General features: G+C 39.5%; 1 protein-coding gene across 3 annotated transcripts in view; it reads left to right on the top strand.

Moving 5' to 3' along the window:
• DCC (DCC netrin 1 receptor) overlaps nucleotides 1–15,775 on the top strand; it is a 1,178,115-nt gene that overhangs the window by 1,141,083 nt on the left and 21,257 nt on the right. For all 3 annotated transcript variants that reach the window (XM_047697659.1, XM_047697658.1, XM_047697660.1), the window contains one exon: nucleotides 2,564–2,776. In XM_047697659.1, coding sequence (XP_047553615.1) covers nucleotides 2,564–2,776 — 213 coding nt within the window. The remainder of the gene's footprint in view (nucleotides 1–2,563; nucleotides 2,777–15,775) is intronic.

The raw sequence follows: 15,775 nt of genomic DNA, 5'->3' as shown, positions 1-15,775 counted from the left end.
AAGAAGAACACAAAATATATCATTATTTCTTTAATGGCTAAAGCAGTTTAGCTTGATATAGATGTATTACTATCCATCTTCAAAACAGTTACTTAGGGAAGATTTCTATGGAAAATTGTAAAATTTATTTCCCTGGAAAGATATTCTTAATATGGTAGTATGTACCTGTAATAAAAACCAACCCATTGGTAATGAAGAGGGACCCAGATATAGATTCCTACAACCTCTTCTCTCTGAGCTAGAGCTAAGAGATACTGTTATTTAGCTATTGACCATTGGTCATTTTCTCCCTTAGATTAAATATGAGTCCAGAGTAAAACTGGTATAATTTTCTTTGCCTGTAACACTATATTGTCAACCATCTAATTTATGCAGTCTTTAAAGTTTTTATTTATTTGTTTGTTTGTTTGTTTGTAATCTCTACACCCAATGTGGGGCTCAGACTCAATGACCCTGAGGTCAAGAGTCGCATCCTCTTCTAACTAAGCCAGCCAGTTGCCCCTAAGAATATTAAGGAGAGAGAAACAGGTGTTCTTGTATTCAATCAAGACTGAATAATTTGAATACAAGAACACCTGTTTCTCCTTTCTCCTCTCCTCCTCCTCCTCCTCCTCCTCCTCCTCCTCCTCCTCCCCCTCCCCCTCCCCCTCCCCCTCCCCCTCCCCCTCCCCCTCCCCCTCCTCCTCCTCCTCCTCCTTCTTCTTCTTCTTCTTCTTCTTCTTCTTCTTCTTCTTTTTAAGATTTTATTTTTGAGTAATCTCAATGCCAAGTGTGGAGCTTAAACTCACAACCCTGAGATCAAGAGTCCTTGCAGCCCCACCATTTTTTTAAAGAGTTTTATTTTATTTTTTTTTTTAAAGATTTTATTTAGTTAGTTAGTTACTTGACAGGGAGTGAGCACAAGTAGTCAGAGTAGCAAGTAGAGGAAGAGGGAGAAGCAGGCTCTCCACTGAGCAGGGAGCCCAATGTGGGGCTCCATCCCAGGACCCTGGGATCATGACCTGAGCTGAAGGCAGACACTTACCCAACTGAGCCATCCAGGTGCCCCAACAGTCCCACCATTTAACCTTGATATTTTGCATGCATGTGCCCCTCCCCTCCATGATAGGACTTCTTAGCTTAGAGACAGGAAACTCCTCTTGCCAGAGTTCTATCCAGTTTGCTGTCTTGATTACATTTTCTTTGAAGAAATCTTTTATCAAGGCTTTGCCTGTTTACTAGCTCTGGTTGCTAGGTGGCCATATCCTATCCTCAGCCAAACCTATGTATCCCCTGCCTCTGTCTTTGATTAGGGTAAGTCTGGAGGCTTCTCAATGACCCAGAGGATCTCTAACCCTTTCTGAATATAGAAAAATGAGACTTAATATCAAACACCCTCTGAAGGCACATTTCATTCCTGCATATCTTTAATATAATGTCTTGATCTTTAGTGACTTTAATCTCTCCTCTCTTCAGCATTATCATTTTCTTTCTGGCTCTGCTGCCCTTTGCTGACCTTACGGAGCCTCCCAGAGAGTTGTCTCAAAATTATCTCACAAACTAATTATGTCAAAATATTTCCTGGTTAGAAATTCCCTTCCAAAAGTGAGATATGTTATCTTCTGTCACTACATCTTTTCCCACTTACTCAGTGGAACTTTCTTTAAAAGTAAATCATCAGAAATATCTTACTTCATCAACACTCGGACCTCCAAAGGAGCTCTTTACATTTAAAGTTTCACCTGGACCTGTTGGTTTTGAATACGGAGGATAAAAGTCAAGTCACGGTGTTCTTATCATAAGAAACTGCCTTGCCAATATTTTAGTCCCACTGAACTGTGTTCTCTGGAGAAAGGGTGTGTTTCTGTGCACGGAGCTGTCCAAATGCCCCAAAGGCGATCACAAACGACTGTGGGAAACCTCTTCAACTACAGTAATCTGACTGAAAATTACAAGGTTTGCTACCAAAGAGGAAATATTACAATTCTGCATTCAGGTAGCTTGTTCCTGCAAAGTCATCTCTCATATAACTTTTGAGCTGGCTGTGCTTCTTTTTTGCTATGGAAGACAATGATTGTGGCTATTATTTGTATCATTTTATTAGCAATGCCTTGAACACCTGGGTAGCTCTGATTTGTTTGACAGTTGACATGGCATGTTTAAATTGCAGAAAAAATTGGCATATTGGCTGGTAGATAATAATGCAGCTATAGCTGGGTTTGGGATATTGAATTTCGCTGGCATTGCTACTTATGAAAGGAGAAATAACTCTTTTTTTCTTGCTTCATCACTTATGATTACAGGGCCCTGCCAGTTCGGGCAATAGAGTCAATGCTGTCTATATATTTTACTATTCTTCCTGTGAGAGGGATCCCTGTCTTGCTGGATGTAGTTCCGTTGTTTAAAGGGAGCGTGCTATTATATCCCAGAAGTGTATGAAGGAAGAGGAAGGAGAATGTTCATAACTTGAAGAAGAGATTGGCCAGATCCTGACATGTTTCTCTAAATGGAGACCCTGCAGCTGGCTTAGGGAAAGCAAGCTTTGTTCTGGAGTAATGAATGGCTTTTCTTGTCTCCATTGCAGCGGTGAGTGAAGGACCAGCCAGCCAACAGCCACCCATGTTGCCCCCAGCACAGCCTGAGCATCCCAGCACCGAGGAGGCACCAAGCAGAACCATCCCCACAGCCTGTGTTCGACCAACCCACCCACTCCGCAGCTTTGCTAATCCTTTGCTACCTCCACCAATGAGTGCAATAGAACCGAAAGTCCCTTACACGCCACTCTTGTCTCAGCCAGGTAAATGCCCGTTTGTTCACGTTTGAAATAGTTGTTATCCTCTGTGCCTCTCCTTAAGTGCATGAGGGCTCTGGAGAAGGCGGGATGCAATAAATCTGTTCACCATCGAGGTTCGTAGGGAAGCTTGTAAGGATCTGCTCTGGCAAGCAACTGGCTGGTTATAGGTGCCTTTCATTCTTTGGAAAGTCATCGATCCTGAATACTGCTGGAAACATTCCTGGTTCTTTAGACAGCCACGTGGATCCTAGAATTTAAGGTTAGGCATGAAGACTAGACATAGAGTTACAAAAGCCTAAAAAAAACACTTTTCAGAGCTATGCATGTAAACCCATAATTCTGCTTTGTAGCCTTTCAATTGTCGTCTTCCAGAGGTTCTTATTTCCAAGTTCCAGGGCCAGAAAGGAGAAGAATCCAACTTCTTAATTTTAGAAATGACAAAACAAAAACTTGGGTAGGAAGTAACATCTCTATGGTAACTGTGATAGCCTGACTTATAAGAAATACATATTCCGTCATTCAGATGATCAAACTAGAGTTCTCATTTATATTAGGTCTTCCTCCACAGTTTCTGGGTACTCTGAAGTTCACAGCTCACAGCTGTGAGCTTAGAATTTCCTTGGTGATAAGTGGATAAAGGAATCCTTAGTTATGTTAATGAATGTGACTTTTCGTGGTTTTTGTTTGTTTGTTTGTTTTGTTGCTTGCTTATGAACATGAACTTTGGTCAACCCCCTCAAGGGTGGGGGCTGGTTGCTAGGAAGACCAACCTTGACTAGAGAGTTGGAGCTTTCAGTCTCACTCCCAACCTCCAGGGAGGGGAGAAGGGGAGGTGGAATCTGCCAAGGACCAATGACTTAGTCAAGCATGGCTATGCAACAAAGTTCCATAAAAATCTCAGAGGACAGGATTTGGAAAGCCTCCAGGTCGGTTTACATGTGGAGATTTGGGGAAAATGATAGAACTAGAGAGGGGATGGAAGCTCCATGCTCTTTCTCCGCACCTTGCTCTATGTGTCTCTTCATCTGGCTGTTGATTCGTATCCTTTATCATACCCTTTAATAAACCGGTAAACATGTTTTCCTGAGTTCTGTGAGCTGCTCTAGCAAATGCATTGAACCCAAGGTGTATGGGGCGGGGGGAGGGGGTTGGTCCTTCGAACCACCAGTCTGTAGCTAGTAGGTCAAAAGCAGAGGTAGCAGCCTGGAGCATGTGAGGAGAATCTGAAGTCAGGGGTAGGAGGCAGTTTTGTATGGCTGAATCCTTAACCTGTGGAATCTGTTACTATTTCCAGGTCAATCATGTCAGAATTGAGTTGAATTCTGAGACACCCTGCTAGTGTCTGAGAATTGGTTGGTATTGGTGGGGAAACCCCCTCCCTGCGACATTGGAGTTAGGAACACTAGCCTTAAAGAATGCCTTTCTAAGAAGATCAGTTGGCAGAGATGAGAACCAGAGTCCCCTCTTCCCAATGCAGTGTTCATTTGATTGCCTCAATTGGTATCCAGTGCCACTAATCCAGAGTTCCTCTTTGTTTCTGTTAGGGATTAGGGGGGGAGAGGGAGAGCAGAGAGGGGGAAAAGAAGAGGAAGGAGAAGGAAGAGAAGGAGAAAAAAGAGGAAAAGCAACAGATAGGATATAAGATAGGCCAATCGATAGATAAGGAGATACATAAAGAACGACCTAGTGCTTAAAATTATTTGAAGGATTAGAATAATTCTTAACAGCTCCAATATATCAAGCACAAGATAGCAAAGTTCAGTGGTCCCAAGTAAGTAGAGGTGGATAGACACAGCTGGATTGGCCCATCTGTCATTTGGCAAATATATGTAAGTTTCTGTTATTCAGATCCATACCCACAGCAGCTGTAGTCACTGAAATAATTTATAAGACTCATGACGACTGCAAAAGCTAGAAAAGCCACAATTGCAATTATGAATATTATCTAATTTGAAGAACATTCCTTGTTCCCGGTACCATATTAAGTGATTCGTGTTAATGCTCTCTGGTGTTCTGCCTTTGCTGTGGTGTGTGGTATGGATGCTCAGCTACCAGCTAACCCGGGGAGGTGGGATGGAGCACAGGGATGTGGGATTCCCGTCCCTGGGATATATGAAGACTGTCCTCTCTGACACATAATCTCGATGGCTGTCTTGACTTCGTTTCACAGGAAATAGCTCTCCTAACCCAAAAGAAGCCCACACTAGGATTTAAAAGAGATCTATATTGCCCAAACCCCTTTCCCCTTCCCCCACATCTATACACTCCACTCACATTATGGGCAGAGTCTGCTACTTTATAGTGCCCTGAAACTATGAGGTCTTTGCTAATCGAGACAAGGACGGTTGGAAGCAAGAGGATTCGTTTAGTGAAATTCCTGTGTCCCGATCACACTGCCTGGTGATTTCTGGTTGCACTGTTTCCCACTGCAGTACCAACCAAAAGAACAGACCTCGGAAGTGACCAGTATTCAACCTTTTGTTGAACTTGAGTTCTATGCCTGGCATACTTCTGCAGACTTGTAACACTACATTTGATCCTCAGAGCAACTTTGCTACTTTCTTAACCCTAGTTCATGGCTACCAGAATGGTGACTCAGTTAATTTAAGTAATACAGTTAAGTCTGCACAACTACTGAGGGATGTATCTGCTCTTATTCTTTTTGGCTATAGCACAGGTTCTGAAGTTTGACGAACTCATTTGCACCTGTTATTTGTGTCTAACTTATTTAGTGACAAAAACAAAGATAAATTATTTAAAAACTTATTACCTCAAATCACTCCAAAACTGATAAAAAGAAAAATGAGAAACATCTGAAGTAACTTTGAGTTGAGGAATACCTTTTTCTCACAAGCCTTCCTCACTCATATTTTAAATGAGGAAAGGTAAGAGGTTTAACTGTTTTATGTGGAAGAACACCAGTTTCATAATACCAAAAAACTAGGTGCCAAAGCACTTTAATACTGTTAGCTACTCTCTTTAGTTGGGAGTAAAAATTAACTGTGCTATCACATTGAGGAAAAAAAGCTGAAAATAAAATTGTGAAGTCGCTTTTAAAAGAAATTTTACCATGGCAGAAATATTTGCCTTGGAACACACACTTCGAAATCAACCCATGCTCCAGAGAACTGTGGTAACAAAGAACCCTCATTTTAGAAAGAACATCTGACAATAGACAGAACAAAGCCCTGGCATTGTTATTTACTACTTATTGTTTTCTTCCAGTTACAATAATAGAAAAGCGACCTTAAACAGAGTCTGACACAATGTAGCATAAATAAGCTTATTATGTCTTTAAAAGATGGGAAATAGAGTCCTTTCTGCTGTCTCTACACCTGTTCTCTCAAAAAATAAGCATATTTGAAGAACCATTCTTTGATCTAATGCCATGTGGGCAAGATCTCATTTTCTTTTATCTCCACTGTACACTTAAGAGCCTTCTTTTTATTAACTATCCATCTAGTTTTAACTATCATTCTTGTTTTTATTTAAACTGTTTCTTAAAAACTCTCTCTTTTTTTATGTTTTCCAATATCTCTGGGTTTTGGGGGGATTATACATTTTTCATGGTTCTCCTTTAAATGCCATCTTCCCCCACTCACCTTGAGGCATATCCTGCCATCACTTTGGAATTATTAAATGTCTTTCCTTTTCATGTTTCTCCTTCATTGTCTCCCTGTGATTCCTGTTCATTTCATAATGTCTTACCTCATGATTTTCAAATAAGTTCTCCCTGCTTTGCTTCTGACACATGGTAAATAGTATGCTTTTAAGAAAGGGCTGATGTTTACTTATTCTAATAGAAAAAGAAAATTAGCAGACTGACAAATGTATTAGCTGTGACATTAACTACATGCTTCTTAGCCTAAAAGATGAAATACTTAGAGCTTTCAACAAATTTTAATTCTAAGAAAATCATTACTTTAGTCAAACTGATTGATGAAGTAAAGTCATTCTCTTGTCGGCTTGAAAAAAAAAAAAACCTCAAATAATTTTACTTCGGATTTCACAATAAAGGACTGAGTAATTTCTAATGAATTTATCTTTACTTACTACAAGTAATTACTTTAGAATATGGTAATGTGAGGCATTGCTATAATTTTTAAAGATCACCCCAAATGAGAAGCTCCTTCTGCTTTGAAACCGCTTGAATTAGGATCAATGAAGAAGCTCTTTCCCTACTCATATTCCCATGTGTGGTTTTTTTTTTTTGTTGTTTTGTTTTGTTTTTTTTTTAAAGATTTTATTTATTTATTTGACAGAGAGAGAGCACAAGCAGGCAGAGAGGCAGGCAGAGAGACAGGAGGAAGCAGGCTCCCTGCTGAGCAGAGAGCCCGATGCGGGACTTGATCCCAGGACTCCGAGATCATGACCTGAGCGGAAGGCAGCGGCTTAACCCACTGAGCCACCCAGGCGCTCCCATGTGTGGTTTTTTTAAGGGCGGCATCATTGATCTGTGCCTCAGTTGGACTTCCCAGTAATGCATGTGGAGCTGCGTTCTCGGGGTGTGACGTATAGGGCAGCGCATAGTACGCAGTAACTGTCTCCACGGAGTTGGGGAGACTTTTGCGGTATTTTTATAATAGTTTAATTAGAAAGTCAGCCGGTTGTTATAATGACTGAAATTCTGTCCACCTGAAAACACAGATTCGCTCCTTCATTGTTTTTTCTTTTTCTTTTTTCTTTTTTTTTTTTTTTTTCCCTTTCCACCTGCCGAGTTAAAATTTAGTTTCCTGGACTAGAGTACTTTATGGCGTTTCTTACAATTTCATCATCCCCTCGTGATAAAGTGGTTCCGTTTCGTAACGCTTCCCAGTGAATAACTGTGCGGTCTTGACGCATTTCAGGGAGGCTAAAATCACCGCACTTTGCAAATCACAGATGCTGACGTCTAAGTGATTTGGCTTCGTCCCCTTTCAGGTTAAATAGAAAATGTTTGATGGAGTGTTGCGCTTCTGGCATTATAGATCTGATATAAATTTTACAAAGGGCCAAGATAGGGTTTTTTTTTTTTTTTTCTTCACTAGTGAAAATTCCTTTTAGCTGTGAAATGATCAGCTGCACTTTAAATGAACCTGGATTAGGAGACCATTTGTCTTCTGAGGCTGTAATTCTAAAGAGTAAGAAAATGTGACCTCTCAAATAGTGACTTTAATACTAACTAGTGACTGTTTTACAACATCGGCCCCTGGAGTTCTTGCGTCTTTGAAAAGGGGCTCGTGGGCTTTATTGTCCTCCATTTACACATTGCGTTTCCACATGTTTTCTTGTATAAAAGCAAAAACCTAGAACATTCCAATCCTTCCAATCTTCAAGGAATCAATATGTCAGTGGACATGACAAGACGAAAACTCATCTCATTGTACTACAAAATTGAGTTTGATTTTCCTTCTGCAAAATGTGGCATGTGCTTCCATTTGTCTGAGGACTGAGGACAAGGAGTGGGTGGAGGTGGCTGACAGTGGACAGGAAAGGCATTTGATTTATATTTTATGGCTGGTTGGGAAATCATGTGTTCCTACTATAACCTGATCTTTTTGACAGGCCTCATTTCAGTAAATATGCTATCACACAAAACTGCCAATAAATTACTATAACACATTAATACAATTGCTGCATTCCCTGAGCCGCTTGTAGACCACCGTAGAGGGTGTTCATCAAGGAGACCGAAGGAGTGTTCCATTCTGCTGAAATCAATCACAGACAGAGGTCATGGGAGAGCAGACATCCTTCCACAGGTGAAACAAGATGGTCACTTTTCAGGTCAGTCCGGTCAAATAAATCATTGGCACAGCCAAGTAGGAGAGATACGTTGATTCGACATCATTGGGACCAATACCATTAATCAAGTCTGATGGGGAAAACGACACTATCTCCTGTTACATTTCATCTCATATGTAAGATCATCTCTGTTTTCATTTATTTGTTTCTGTAGGCAATTCCTTGAAGTTCTCCTGTCTTCATTCTTAACAGATTTTTTTTCATAGGTGAAATCTAATTTTATTTGGTCTAGACATCCTTAATTATCCCTTAGGAAAAGTAAGTCAAAATTACCTCATATATCACCAATGTTTGTGACTCTGGAGCCTACTTGGTATTTTAATAAAACATCATTTCCTCTAGTTTGGGGTTCCAGTATTTAAAGAGGAAAGAGCTCTTCTAATTGCCTCAAAGGGAGGGAAATGATTGCTAGAGGAAACATTAGAAGTAAGTCATATGACTGGTGTGTCATTTACAAATGACAAAACCAAAGCCTAAAAGACTAAGCAGCTTCCCCAAGGTCAACAATTGAGCTAATGGCCAAGTATAAGAATTCAGAGAAATAGAATATTGAAGAGAAACAAAGGATTTTATTTCACTTCTTTGTGATGTGAATAGCTATTCTTAGTTCAACTTCCCCACCCCCACCTCAGGGCCTCTAGGATATTCCTAGTTACTAAATATCCATTAGAAAGAATTGTTGCACAGAAGGTAGTTTGAGTTATTTAGCTTAGCATTTGAGTAAATGTTGTATTCCTTCATGTAGGCTAGATGGAGGAAAGAAGTTCTAGCAGAAGTCATGACTACCCAGGGACTCGGGGCTAGCTCCCATCTGCTTAAACTCACTTGTACAGCCTGCCAATGTCCCTCCTCAGGACAGTAAGGAGACAGGGAGCTGTCATTTGTTGCTTCCAGTACCACACACAGGTAGCCAAGGCTTTGGAGTCCAGCAACAAAAATAAAGAAGAATAGAAGGAAGCATAAAGTGAAGATAAAAATCAAGGCACATGAGAATATTACTCAGGTTGTGAGTTAGAAAATGTCAGGGTCAGCGAGCATGAAAAACAAACAGCTGGTGTTTCTTTAGAATTGCAAAAACCTGTTGGGAGGACGGAGGACAGTTGAGTCAAAATCTAAGTCCTTTCAACCAAACTTTTGTTCAATTAAAAAGAATAAGAGAAAATATTGCACCAGAAACAGTTATATCAATATATAAAATTGAGGTTACTTGTCAACTTAATGCAGTTAAACTCTGGGGTTAAAGTATTGAGTTACCACCTACATAATCATAAGAGAAAATGAAAAATATCTATTTTTGGAACTTCGTTACCAAGTAGACTACATACATTTGAAACATACAATTTAAGAACGTCCTTGGATTTTACTGGGGAGTGGGTGGCCCGGTGAGTGCCAGAGAATGACAAGGAAAAGGAAAAGGTTGAGCAATAAGTTGTTTTCAAAGCAGCAAACATTCCTTTCACATTTCCTAAGAATGTCATAGGTCACATGGTTAATTCCTGCTATGTAAATTTTGTTTCTTATGAAACATCTTGAGGATCAAAGTGTCTTTTTCTAAAATAAGCTTACGTAAAATTAATAAGGTTAAGGCTTTAGATTTTGCCACCTTTTATAGTTTATAAAGGACCTTTCCAAATGAATTCATGCCTAGCAGAGAAGTAAGAAGAAGTATAATCACCATTACTGACACAGAGGGAGACACTCACAGAGGTTGGATAACTTGTAACTTCTCTAGGATCACATGTCATTGTCCTCAGGACCTTTATATAAGCCACATTGAGCACTCAATAAATATTTGTGGAGCTGATCAGAATAGAATAATAAAGGTAAAAGCCGGAAATTGAATTCAGGTCTTCAATTTCAAGTCAGATGATGATTACAGGTGAAGCAAAGCAACTTGAGAGTTGGCAAGAGGATTAGAAAAGCTGAAAACTTTACAAAGTCACAACCGTCTGAGCCTAAGGTATTATGTTCTGAACTACGTATAACATCTAAAAACAAAACAAAACAAAAACAAATGATAATGAAGCCACCACCCCTGGAAAATCTATTCACTAATTTAACACCCATACTATAATGGAGAATGACATCCACCTTCTTCATAGGAAGACTGAGTGTGGCTCAGTGGAAATAGAGTCCTGAGTCTTTCCATTTTGCCAATTTTGGAATGAATTTTGCTCCCCCGAGTCCTACTTATTCTCATCTGTGAAATTTGATAGCCTTTCATCTCTAAAGAGGAATGAAACATATGAAATTCTAGCAGTCTTATTTGCTGCAGAAACAAGGGTGGATATTCTATCTGTATTTTTTCTTTGTTTTGTCAAGAAGTATGAGTAAGAGAAGGGGTTTCACTCAAGTAGATTCTGAACTCATAGTGTGCACTGTCAGTACTGACAGTAGTTGACGGAATTCCTTATAGTTCACCAATTAGCATCAGGTTTCTGTTCCTTTGGGAGCAAGGGGAAATTTTGAAACACAGTGTTCACATAAACCTCTGGGTTAATGGAGTATTGAAAATTGAAATGAGTATTGAAAATGTGTTGTGAAAAATCTAGCACACTGAAAACAAAATAATCCCTGTGATATTAAAATAAAGTAAGAAAACCATTGCTAAAACCATCTAGAGCTCTCCTCCTTCGGAATGTTTATAATGTTTATCCTACTGGCAGGGACTTAATGGAGGATTCAAGTGCCCTGTTAAACATCCTGTGTATTTCATAGCTAGGGTTGATGTTCTTATTACTAGCATCTTTTTATTTACCAGAAAGAAAGTCAAGACTCTCAAGAAAGAATGCCTTATCTTTTGCGGTAAAGGGATTTTAGCAAGCTGCTGTTACTTTCTTTCCTTCTTCCTCTCCTCCTCCTCCTTCTTTTCCTCCTTCTCCCCCGCCTTCCTTCTTCTGCTCCTTCTTCTTTTCCTCCTTCTTCTTCTCCTTCTTCTGCTTCTCCTCCTGCTTCTCCTCCCCCTCCTTCTTTTTCTTTTCTCTCTCCTTCTTCTTTTAGTGAAAAACAATGATAAGTAAGCTCTATTGATTTCAAACCAAGAGACATATTATGACCTAATTGCAGATAGAGGCTTATAGGAATTAAGACTAATGATATTCGCAATGATACTCTTTTCACATCTACTCCAATGTGCCCTTCTTAAATGTACTTCTTCCCATATCCCCTCCTTTTACCCCGATGTTGTATCTGTGGTCACCTGAGCCACCGAAAGAGCACATTTCCAATTATAATAATGCGTTGACCTAGTCTACCTTTCAAGGTTGAGATAGCTAGTTTAAACTTGTGTTTCAGTCGGTGTTGCATGTAAAATTATAGTTATTTGTTTGTTCTCTTTTCAGCTACTCTTTGGAGTGGTGCCTCAGTTAGTTCTTTGAAATAGGTGGCTTTATGCACAGGATCTGAGCTGATGCCTACCCCAGGGCAGGACTAAAGGCAGCACAGTGGGGCCATGTGATGAGAAGTATATCCCAATCCCCCGTTCTCTTCTCTGGCAGGAGCCGTGTAGGACTGAAAGAGCATTTACAGGAAAAAAAAAAAATATATGAAAACTCTAGGACCCAGCTTCCTTGCTCATTGGCTGGGTTCGTGTCAAATAAGTCGCTTATGTCTTTAAGCCTTCATGTCTCACCATAAATAGTAGAAATAAAATCGAGTGTGGAAAGGGCTTGCTCATGTAAAATGAATTATACTAGTTAAAAATGTGAGCCCTGCATCCAGGAGCTTACGATTTGGTATAAGCGGGAGACCACACTGAGGTATAAATTGGTCCTGGTGGAGTCCTTATATTCAGAAGCTGTAGGATCCAGTGGAAGGGGCTTAAAATAAAGTCTAAGAGTTTAGTGGCTGGTGAAACAAGGCCTAACTCCAGAATGTTATATTTCACCTCCTGGGTACCCACCAGAAAGAGGGCTGCCCTTGTACCCTTGCACAAACAGTGGTGAACAGACGAGAGCAGAGGGTCTGTCTGCTCAGAGCTGTCCGAATACTGTTTCCTGAGTATAGAGAGAAGTGTGACCTCTTCCAGTTGAACAGGTCCTGCTCTCAAATTATAAATATATCCAATAAGCAGGAAGCTCCCACCAGGCCCTTTAAATAACCAAACGGCATTAAATCACATTCCCTCTCTAATTTCTTAATCTGTTTTTACCAATTGGTATGAGAGCCCATTCTTCAAACCCAGTAAGGATTTATGTCCGAACGGTGTACAGATTTGGTGGTCACGTGCCTGACTTTCTCTCTTAGAAACACTGCATTTCCTAAATTGCTTCTCAGGACAAACCAGTTTAACATAACTAAAGCCCATGGAATTTCCCAGACCCCAGCTCTAATATCTGACTTAGCTCTTCCCTGCATTAACTCTCTGCAAAGAGAATAGCAGGGCAAGGAAGAATGCTAAGTGGGGAGCAAGAGTTGAGCTGTTGAAAGTGGGAAAAAGAAGTTATTTCTCAAATATATGTAAAACATTACTGACATCTTTGTCTTCTCATATATTTTATTTTATTTATTTTTTTTAAAGATTTTATTTATTTGCCAGAGAGAGAGAAAAATTACACACAAGCAGGCAGAGGCAGAGGCAGAGGGAGAAGCAGGCTCCCCACCTAGCAAGGAGCCCGATGCGGGACTTGATCCCAGGACCCTGGGATCATGACCCGAGCCGAAGGCAGCGGCCCAACCAACTGAGCCACCCAGGCATCCCTTATATATTTTATTTTATTAGAAATATTATATATAGTATGATTCATTTCCAAATGTGATTTGACATTGAGTTTCTAATTCTAAACTCTTCATGAACATGACTCGCTAAAACCACACTTCTTAAACTTTACATGCCGGGGAATAACCTACAGATCTTATTAAAACGCACATTCTGACTCGGTGGCTCTTAATCCGTACCTTAGATTCTGCATTTCTGAGAGGATTCCAGAAGATGCTGACACTGCCACTCTGTAGATCACACTTCGAGGAGTGAGGTTCTAGAACATTACCACGCATCCTTCACCTGCAGTTCATGGAAGAACTCGAGGGTTTTGTAACTCACTTGAAATTACTTTCACCTGTGTGTGTGTGTGTTTGTGAGGGAGCACATGCACATTTTTCCCAGCGAGTGCATTTACAGCTTTTGTTAGAGTCCCAAACTGTTCATTATCTATAACAAGTTAAGGACCACTTAACCAGCCACTTTGTCATAATCCTGCATTTAGGCTCAGTTGTGCAATGTAAACAACAGAGTATTTTCTGTTTTGCTTCATTTTGTTTTGTTTTTTAGACCAATCCAAAAGCCTTTAGTAAGAAGTAACTTTCTGGAAATCTGAGGCCAAGAGCTGAACACTTTGGCCCTGCTCAAATGAAATTCTGCAAAATTAAGTCATTCATTTTCTTGTGCAAACACCTCGGACCTTAGTGTATATTTGTCAATGCCTGATGAAGGAATTGAATTAATATTTTATTGTCTTAAAAGGGATCCCACTTCGGAAACTGTCTCTTTTTTGTTGTTTTTTTTAAGTGAAGACTAATAGATAAGATTCATAACCATCTGTGATAAGTTTTCCCCAGAAAGGGAGGTTCTGTGGGAAACCGAGATGGGTTGTCATTTAAGGAGGTCATCAGAACCTGTCCGTGGCATCTCGTGTTCTGGTGTGCAATGGAAAGTGCTTCATCACAGACTGGATGATTACACACACATTTCCTCAAACAGTGACTCATCATACAATGACAATTTCAGATTCATCCGGTGTCATACCAGGGTGACGAGCATATGAAATCAATAAAAAATATTTAAACAATTTTTTTTGGTGGTGATCATGTAAGTGAACCTATACGCAGTGGTAATATAAATCACGGAGAATGGGAGGTAATAAAAGAAATGTTTATTTGAGTAGTGAAAATGTTGGGTTGTATTATATAATATCCTGAAAAATATCATCATAAATCATTTATTGGACCATAAATCATTCTAAGGAGTAAATATATGTTTGAGGAGGCTTGGCAATAGTAAAGAGCAGGTGGGAGAGAGGGGAGTTTTTAAAGAAAAAGAACCTCCTTCTCCAATAAATGTTTGAACAAGTCTTCCTCCCTCCCTCCGTGCCCCCTCTTTTTTCTCTCTCTCTCCCCACAGATGTCTTTCTTTTTCTTTCTTTTGCATTACAAGGTTGTTTGGTTACCTCCCTCCCTCATACCACGCTTCTTAATTTAAGTGATAACAGGTCCTATACAAGTACCTACCAGTACCCGAGTATTTGAATTTAAGAAATTACAGATCAGAGAGAGGAACAATGATAGAGTATTGAAAAGTACTATGAGGAAAATGCTTTAAGACTTTTTCCCTCAATTTCTTGATGTTTTTAATCTTTGAGAATGTTCTGCACCTATTTACCTTTCTCCTTGTACTCCTGGGTTAGACAGATGGTACAGGATCCAGTTTCTGAAACTTATTCCAGTCGGGGGCCATCTGTTGCTCAGGCTCCGTCCCCCTCTCCTCCTCCAGCTCCAGTGTGCTCACTGTCTTCCAGCTGCCACACAGTCAGTCTCTTCTTAGTTCCTGCATATATTCTTAAATTTTATCTCTTTATTCTACATGTAGTATTATTCTAATGAAATATTGTACATATGGCTTATCTTCCCAAGCCAACATTTAATATGATAATAGACACCAATTTTCAATAGTCTTTCATATCACAATAAAACCTAAAATGTGCTGGATCCCAGTAGATACTCCAGGAAAAAAATGAACTGATAATAAGCATGGTGATTTGCTTGCAAACTTTGTTATCGACAGTTGCCATTAGCAAACACTTAACATGTGAATTTGCTATCTTATATTAATGTTCATAGAAACACAGAGAAGAAAATATTGACTCATGAGGAATCTTGGGATCAGAGAAGATAAAATAATTAATTCAATGTTACATTATATTGAAATGTCAGGGCCAAGAATTGAACCTAGGACTTTCTGAAACCAAAGCCTACTTTTCTGAGCAACTATATAATAATAATACATGTACATAAAAGGACAATGATTATGCAATTAGTAATGTCACAAATACTAAACACCACATGTATTTTAGTATCTCCCTTAACATGTAAATATATATCTATAGAGAGATTATTTTTTCCAGAGGTATTCTAACACTAATCCTGACAAAAATCTCCAGATACATTCACAAGAGGAAAAGGAAAAAAAAATAGACTTTGTTTATTTCTATTTTCTCCATGTATTAT

Source organism: Lutra lutra, chromosome 12 (assembly GCF_902655055.1).
Source record: "Lutra lutra chromosome 12, mLutLut1.2, whole genome shotgun sequence".
Lineage (NCBI taxonomy): Eukaryota > Metazoa > Chordata > Mammalia > Carnivora > Mustelidae > Lutra > Lutra lutra.
The sequence above is the reverse complement of the archived record's forward strand: the minus strand, read 5'-3'. Positions and strand labels throughout refer to the sequence as shown.